The 8,743-nt window shown below is 33.0% G+C and overlaps 2 protein-coding genes across 2 annotated transcripts; both read right to left on the reverse strand.

Moving 5' to 3' along the window:
- Positions 1 to 1,308: 1,308 nt before the first annotated feature.
- On the reverse strand, positions 1,309 to 4,511 carry LOC111620478 (MORN repeat-containing protein 4 homolog). The gene is made up of 4 exons (XM_023362398.1): positions 4,475 to 4,511; positions 4,221 to 4,410; positions 2,532 to 2,641; positions 1,309 to 2,442 (listed from the first exon to the last, which is right to left on the reverse strand). Exons 1-4 carry the CDS (start codon positions 4,509 to 4,511, stop codon positions 2,297 to 2,299), a joined length of 483 nt encoding a protein of 160 aa, XP_023218166.1. The 3' UTR covers positions 1,309 to 2,296.
- Positions 4,512 to 4,885: 374 nt separating this feature from the next.
- LOC111620464 lies at positions 4,886 to 6,603 on the reverse strand. Its single transcript, XM_023362386.1, has 2 exons — positions 6,506 to 6,603; positions 4,886 to 6,421 (listed from the first exon to the last, which is right to left on the reverse strand). The coding sequence occupies exon 2, from the start codon at positions 6,385 to 6,387 to the stop codon at positions 5,200 to 5,202; it is 1,188 nt and encodes a 395-aa protein (XP_023218154.1). The 5' UTR covers positions 6,388 to 6,421; positions 6,506 to 6,603; the 3' UTR covers positions 4,886 to 5,199.
- Between the last annotated feature and the right edge of the window lie 2,140 nt (positions 6,604 to 8,743).

Consider the following 8,743-nt stretch of genomic DNA (forward strand, 5'->3'; position numbering starts at 1 on the left):
GGAAAGATTAAGAAGGATTAAATTTTATGAAATGACTGAAAGTTATCTAAAGAATAAGAAAATACTATATTTTAAATATAATTATATATCTTTTATCTCTTTACTTTGTTCACATTTATGGAAAGATAAATGCTCGATTCTTTATATCTCTTTATTTAAATATTGTAGTTCTTTAACTAAAGCACTATTTTCGGCTGTAACTGGAATTAAAGGATAGATTATGACGTCCGTGTTTCGCTCGAGCGGAAAGCGTTTCTAAACTATGATGCAGCGACGTGTAGCGATAGCTGCTCGTGACGTCATTTACGCTGCACTCTCGCTGCATAAAGAAACGCAGCCCTACTGAAAACCTTACCGTACACGCCACCTAGCGGGACCGACCGCCTCCCATTGGACGACATTATTTTTAAAACCTAACCCCAAAAAAACCTTATTACATGTATTTTGAATAAATAAAGTTTTTTCATATAAACATATTATAAACATACATAAAAATTATAAATGGCGATTTTATTTTCTATATAATAAAATAAAATATAATAATAAAAATATAAATTATGACGTTGTGTATAACAGTACAGTATTTGTTAATTCACCGCCATAAGAACAGAAGCTATCTTAATGAAGTATTGAATAATATATTGCTTTTAGCCTTTATGTTGTTTTATTTGTTCTTATTATTATGTTAAATGTTGTTTTATTTTTCTTAGTCGCCAAACTTTTTTAACCGTCGACCCCCAACCACTTTCCAAAGCCTCACATTGACCCCACCGTAAAGTTTTATTACAAGTGTATGTGTATGAGGAAAAAAACGTTATGGTCTCTGTATAAGCAAAAAAGAAAAAAAAAAGGTTGTGACCCCTAGCCGCATCGACCCCTGAGGGTCGATATGGACCACTTTGGCGACCCCTGGTCTATATCAATTAAACAAATATACTTGAGGGCTTAACACACCGGTGAACTAGAATTAAGCCATACAAACTATAAATTTATATAAAATTAAATTGTAACATTATATAAATAATAAAAATATACATTAAAGCCATGTTAAAATGACACGTTCACAATTATTTTGGATGGCATCTACAATTATAATGTATTCAAGAACAATCACTTTCTTTTCTTAGCCACTGGGAATACTAAATATAATTTACAAATAATTACTATTTCTATAATTAATGTTATAAATGTAAAGTGATGGATATGTACTACAGTACTGTACTTACAAAGTCACTTTATTTGAACTGGCTGAACCAACACACACAGATACTCAGCTACAACCACTAATTTGTATATTTATACCTTCCTCACGTGTCACTCATTATTTCATTCATTTTTAATTTATTTTTGTATTTATCAATGTAATCGTACCAACCTGCATCTAATTTTATTCCTAAATTGTCATTGATTCTTTTTTCCGTTTTAATTTTTAATATTTCTGTATGTTCATAGTATTTTCTTTTTTTAGTATTAGTTTCGTATTTTATCGCCTTTATTGAATCTTTCACTATTTCACAACCTTTAGAATTACAATGTATAAACCACATTGTTTATTTTCAACTTTGTCTACTTGGACAAAATCATGAATACACGGATAAGTTAGGCTACATTTCTTCGAACATACAGCAAAAAATCACCAATGCCCAGAATCTAAATAAGACCACATTAATGATGTAGATAGAGTATTAAAAATAACAAAAAATAATAAAAGATTTTTAAAATCATATTTTAATGATACAGGGCGAGTCAAAAGTCTCTTAAATACCCTTATAAAATCGGACAGAATTGTTGGCACGATAAAAACACGTCGTGCCTAAAGAAGTAACATGTTTCTATCACGTTAACATATCTACGGTGTCATATTCCAAGAAGAGGATTTTTGTTAATGGTGATAAAACGATTTAATTTCAATCCTCATTCTTTCTTTCGGTCCGAGATCAAATATATATAAAAGGCAAACTTAAAATTTGAAACAGAAAATCAAACAGAACCCCGAGTCGGTTAATAAGATGTCAGTCTATAGCTCCGGGGAACCGGAAAATCGCACATAAAGAATTCCTGGTGATCAACTCCCCAAGAATTTTCATCGGTGATTCATTCCTCACCGGGTGGTGAGGGAGGGGAATCTCATTACGGGCCTGGACGAACTCACGATGTATATAGGAAAAAGGGCAAGTTCGCGCCTAAAGAGTGGAGTGTCAAAAATGAAAACAAAAAAGGTAAAGTAAATTTACTTATGAAAATTTTGATGAAATTATTAAAATGGGGAAATCAATGAAAACTAAATGGAATTCAATCAGATCAGTGATCTTGCAAGAAGTGCATATTTCTGAGCTTTCAGAATGGATTGTTGACACTGTTCCTTGCGTATAAATTTACAGTCTTGAAACTGTCCTTCTTGCCTAGGAAAACCATGAGTGCCGTCTGCGTAAGTTATCAATCCTAAAATAAAAAAAGATTTTTTTTTCTTTTTAAATTAAAAATTATTTAAAAATAATTATAAATTTCAAAATAAATCATAAATTTTAAACCTTTTCCCGAAATTTTTCCTCCGCGAAATTCTCCTTCAAATCTCATGCCATCGCTTCTCCAAAATATTCCAAATCCGTGAAACCATCCTTGCAGAAATTCTCCTTCATATCTATAGGAAAGTTTATTGTGAAATTTAATTATTTAAAAGATTAATTCTTAATATTTGGCGAGTAAATAAGTTTTCACAAGTTAGTATTTGTCTCTATGTGCTTACAGTATATAATTTTTCTAGCTGTATTTACTGTACGTGTTTACAATATCTTCATAATAAAAACAATCAATGCAACTTGTAACTAAAAATGCAACTTGCAAGTAGGAGCGTATGATAGAGAGCAACTCCAGAAATGTTTTAAGAGGTAATCCATTCGAATATGTCGACCCTGTCTCTGACTACCCGGCTAACCCATAACGAGCTTTCTAAAAAAAATATCCTCTTAACGTCCATGGTGCGGAAAGAAGTTTTTAAAAATATTATAACAGACCCTTTCAATTCATCAAATAATGAGACACATTAAAATGTGAGGCCTTAAGCTATGGACTCGTAACGCGAAGTCCTAAGCAGGTCCGGATTTGAGGCGATTGGAGCGATTGGAGCGATTTGCGCCAATCGGGCCCCGCGCTTGAAGGGGCCCTGCAGGACATCAAAATTTATATTTAAAAATAGTTTCAAATTACAGAATAAATTAAACAGTTTAGCGATCAAGTCGATTGAGAGTCAAGAAGCAAGCCAGTTGGATATTGATATTATTTTAGAAGATTTTACAGAACAAAAACTTCGGAATATATAAAATATCTCTTTATAGGTTTATATTCAATAAAATGTAGTTGTATTTATATTTGGTACAGGTTTTTTAATGTAGAAATTTGTCTACCTTATGGTTCATGACTTGATTTTTATAATTAGATTTTGGATTTTGTTTTAAATAAATATTTAAAATCTGTAAATTAACTGTTAATTAATTTTGTTATTTAAAGTTTTGAGGGGCCCGCAAAAAAATTCAATCGGGCCTCGTACCTATTGCATCCGGCCCTGGTCCTAAGCCGCAACTTGTTTAGTTTATACACAGACCCCGCCTTGATAATTGTTCAAGGGGAGGTCTGTGTCCTATAGTGAACTATGTGATGATGATCACAAGTAGTGTTTATTACTAGTATTATTTTTTAATAAGAAGTAATGTAAATGACTAATTTAACAGTATCGTGTTATAATTTTTACTTTATTTATTTATTATTAAGCTACAGTTTTTAAATTGCAGACTTATACCTTCACACTATAGTCTATCTAGCGGCCGGATGACAGCCCACCGCTCTGGGGGACCCGGAATCGAATCCAGACGGCTCGAATAATCCCCAGAATTTTTTCGGGGGTGGTCCGTCCGGATATGTCGGGCCCCGTCCCTCACCACCCGGCAGCCCCATTGTGGGCCTGGCCGAACCCATAATGGGCTTGCAAAAAGAGGCCCTCTTAGTGCCCACAGAACGGAAAGATTTTTTAAAAAAAAAGATAGGTATGGAAAGCTTGGGATGGGAGGCCCAATTAACTACATACCTGAACCGGAAGTCACGTGGTTTTTTAAAAAAATTAAAATATCATTAAAAATTGCAGCCTGAGATCGTGACGACGTCACAATAAATAATTGTCCGTAACATATATCCTAATATAATCTTGGACGAGACGAATACATTACCTAGCACCGTCGGCAAATCTCATAACGCCCAATCCCGATGGAAATCCATTTTCGAAATGTCCAACGTATACCGTACCGATTGGAAATTTCATGTATCCAATTCCTTCTCTTTTACCCTCATTTTTCCATTCCCCAATGCATTCGGTACCATCTTCGTACGTATATTTAGAAACTTCATCATCACCCTCTTCTGTAAAATGGAATTTTTAATACAATAATTTAAAATTTACGTTAAAATATTTTAAAAAAATTACCTCTCATTTCCAAATTATCGGTTTTTTCAACTTCCATTGTCTTGGGATTTGGATGTATTCTTTCAACGAATATGAATATCGTCCACGCGACTAAACTACACTTGTTAGGCTTCTTTAATTAGATTTCTTGCAAGAGCATCATATTGTGCTTTTTTTAACGGTTAATACGCCATTTAAAATCATTTAATCTCAGCTTTTGTTCCGGTGAGGGGGCCAAAATTTCTGGGATTTTGAAATTGTCCAAATTCGATCCCAAGACCCTCAGAAAGGTAGACCGACCCCTTATCGCCTTAACTTAAATACTCACGTCTATTGTGATTCAAAGAATGAGAAATCAACTCATTACATGTTTTAAAATTTACAAGAGCCTTTATTCTCAGATAAAATACTTCTTTGAAAGAAGACAACTGAGTTTCGAAGCAAAAATATGTAAACAGTATGGTATACAGTATGGTGTACATACAGGTACATACGAATAATAATTTTTCTATAATTTAAATATTAGCATAACTTAATGATACACTATATTACAAATGTCTTAATATAATTAATTTGTAGTGTTAATAACAATCATTTCCTTAAAACTTACATATAAGAAAGTATGTCATTTAAACCAACAGTAATAATTTATTCAGGATTTTAATAGGTGATGAAGAGAAGGACCCCCTAAATATATACAATTTCAATTTTTAATAATAATTATTTTTTTTTCGATTTAAATAAATCTATGCTAATTCATACATGATGACAACGAATGTAATTACGACGCCTAAAATATTTAGTAAACAACTTCTGTTGATGCCAAAAGTTCCAAAACCGCTAATTTTGGGAGGATCCGTTATAATTTTCCAATACCACAACCCAATTCTCGATCTGAGATGATCCTTGCCATGACATTCCTGAGAGCTGGCAATTTTGTAAATAACGGGACTCATTTCTTGAGCTTCCATAGTTATGGAAGAACTTGACATAAACACATCGATGAATGCTATAATAATCATCAAAAAGTCTACAAAATATTGAATACAGTAACAGGGATCGCTGCAGAAATTTACAGCTTTGCATATATAATTACCATCGTAAATGATTTGCAGCGCTAAGGACATGGATAATAGAAACAGTAAGGGAGACATAACTAAATCGATGAGCCCTACGACATCGCATAAGTCCATGTATCGGTCCATGCTGAGTAGTAATTTTTGTCTTCCAGGATCTCTGTTCCAGCTGGAAGATATTTGAGAGACCGAACACTTGAGAGAAGTAAATTCGAAAGACACGAAACGGCATATGGAAGAGAAGTAGAAACACATGAGTTTCTCACCCGCTTTGAACGTTAGCGCGAAACTTAATTCTATGAATATAGCGATACCGTAGGCTATGACTTTGGGGAATATATTTGGGTCCAATCCAAAGAGTTTAAACTCGTAATAATTATTCAACCCACCTTTCAAGAAATCCCATACGATATAGAAAGTGCAGGATATACAGAAGAGCCAAAACATCATCATGCGAAATTTATCTCTTAAACTAACTCTATAATCCGCAAATTCTAGAAAATTATGATTACTTATATTCGAGAACGAATGGTTCAATCGGTGCACAAACAGGTTCATTTTATAGTGAGATAACAATACAATGGAGGCGATAATCAAGTATATGATGTTGCTAATTGCGATCCAAAAAGATTCTTTAAAATATATTAATTTCGAAGTGAAAATAATCATATAAATAATGTAAATGTGCATATAGATGAAGATCAGCTTGGACCAAACGGACTGGCATAAATTGCCATTCATATAAAATCCCCATATTTTCATGGTTGCGATGACAGGTTTCAACTTTTTCTTCCATAGGTTACTCCTGTCGTATGGGATCAGGATCAGTTCGTCTTCGTTAAAACATTCGCTTGCCATTTTTTTTCTTTTTGTTGAGTCTGTAAATGAATTTCTAATTTGGAAGAGTGATTAAAGATTAATTGTAAATTTTAAATTAATTAATTAATATATTTTTTATTTTTGTAAAAAAACTTACGGTTCAGTTCAAGTTCAGAAAAATATATCGATTATAAGAAATTGGAGTGCAGGACGAAAGTACTACATGTATAAAATGTACGAAATACTATCCATGGTATGTGCGCATTGTACGAAATGACATCTGTTAAATGAATAATCATCTCGGAAATATTTTTTCCTTTTATTTGTAGAACGTCATTATCTCTGGTTTAGTTTTATATCAATTTTATACTGTAATGAATTTTAAAACCAGTGAAAATTTCAAATTATCTTAAAATTTCGTTTTTTTTTTTTTAGTTTTTTTTCCACCCCGTGAGTACTACGAGGGCCCTTTTTTTCATACCCATCGTGGGTTCGTCCAGACCCACAATGGGGCGGCTGCAGCTATACTTATCCATTGATAAATTTCCTTAGGCACAATTCAATCGCGGATGTCCCAGAGGGGTAGCCTTTGTCGTCCCGGAACCTGCCAAAACTTTGAATTTAAGAATGTTAAAATATCATCATTTTAATAAGTTGATTTATTTTAAAATTTACACTTAATCTTTTTAAATTTCCTCGATTAAAAGTTAAAATCGGATTTTAATGCAGATATTGAACTTGTGGTATATAATTAGTAAATGTATGTTTTGATAGTCAAAAAATACAGTATCAAAGTACTCAATGATATTTTCCATTACTGTATATGCTTTGTAAAATGCACCCCTTGAAAGTCTGCTACCCCACGATGGGCGGCCGAATGACCCAGGTGAATTAGGCATCAGCCAGTGGGGATCGTTGGTGGAGTTGATACAGAATCAACTCCAGGCCAACGATCCCCACAATTTTTTGGAGGTGTTTGTCCCCCTACCATTCAGTCACCCCATTGTGGGCCTGGCCAAACCACAGTGGGTACTGGAAAAAGGCTCTTAGTGGGAATAGCAAAAAACCAAAATTATTAAGATAATTTTTCAATTATAGATTTGCTGAATGAAAGCTTGTCCATCACAGTTTGGGTTGCCCGGACCTCTTCAGGTTTGATCTGGAGACCCAGTTTCAAAGCCTATGAATTCTACGTTTAATTATGATTTCTCAGCGTTTGGAATTGTATTACATAATTTAATAGTTATTCGAATTTTTTTATTAATTTTTAAAATATTTGGTTAAGAAATTTATTTGACAGATCTATTGGGTTAAAACTGTTTGGAGATCAATAAGAAAAATACTTTAGCATTATTTATGTTATAGAAGTATAGGTTAACTTATCCTTTATGTCTTATTTGTTATGGAAACAAACAAAAGGGTCCAAAAAGTAAGTACAAACATTAATTTAGCAGTCTCGGGAACTACTTATAAGAACAGTGTAAAACTGTAACATACAAGCAGAAATTTGTGTGTTTTACACAACAGAACAATTGAAAAACAAAAATTTAATCTAAATTGTCAAATTAAAAGCAACAAGTTTTAAGCATTTATCGTATACTGTATCTTTTTGCACAGAAAATGATTAATATGCCACATGGTTGGTGGTTGCCTCCTGCATTTGCACATACTTTACAGCTATTGTTATGTTGATTATAATGTTGTTTATTAGTTCTGTCAGGAGAAAAGTCAATTCCTGAACAATAGCATCTTGAAGTTCCTAGTGTGTTCTTGATGGAGGCTGATGGAATGAAATTAATCTCTTAGGCAAACTTTGTGGGAAATAGGCTGTTATCACAATGAAATATAGCTGGAGGACCACATTTAAAAATTATACATGTGTTTTATTACTTTAGTTATTGATATTCTTCAGTTTGGGATTGGTTTTCATACTGCTTACACCTTTATTGGGACCTACTAGTAACAATCGTTGCATCTAAGTGTCTCAATCCAAGTGGTAGAATGACAGAAAGAGTTTGATTCTTTAATATATAGTTTGATTCTGTTGTGCATTTTGCCATTGTTGAGTATTTTTGACTGTTGGTAGATTTGTCAAAGCAAACAATGCTTATCTTCCAGTAAATATTGATGTTACATAAACTGTATTTCATGATAAGACCTTTACAATAAAGGCTTGTACCCTAATGGAAAAAATTTTACTGTGTCTATTGCCTAGAGTGTTTAGAGAAGTTGTGCACCAAGTCCTTGTTTTCTGTAGTAATGTATATACAGTAATATAAAGTTTAGTGGGGTTTTAGAATTGATATCAGAAAATTGTGACTTAAGCAATTGATTTAGTTTTTTTGCGATGTACTGTCAGTAAAGGTTCTTCCGGGATGTGTATTTTATATTCCAG

Source organism: Centruroides sculpturatus, unplaced genomic scaffold (assembly GCF_000671375.1).
Source record: "Centruroides sculpturatus isolate CEXI.00-Female unplaced genomic scaffold, Cexi_2.0 scaffold28, whole genome shotgun sequence".
Lineage (NCBI taxonomy): Eukaryota > Metazoa > Arthropoda > Arachnida > Scorpiones > Buthidae > Centruroides > Centruroides sculpturatus.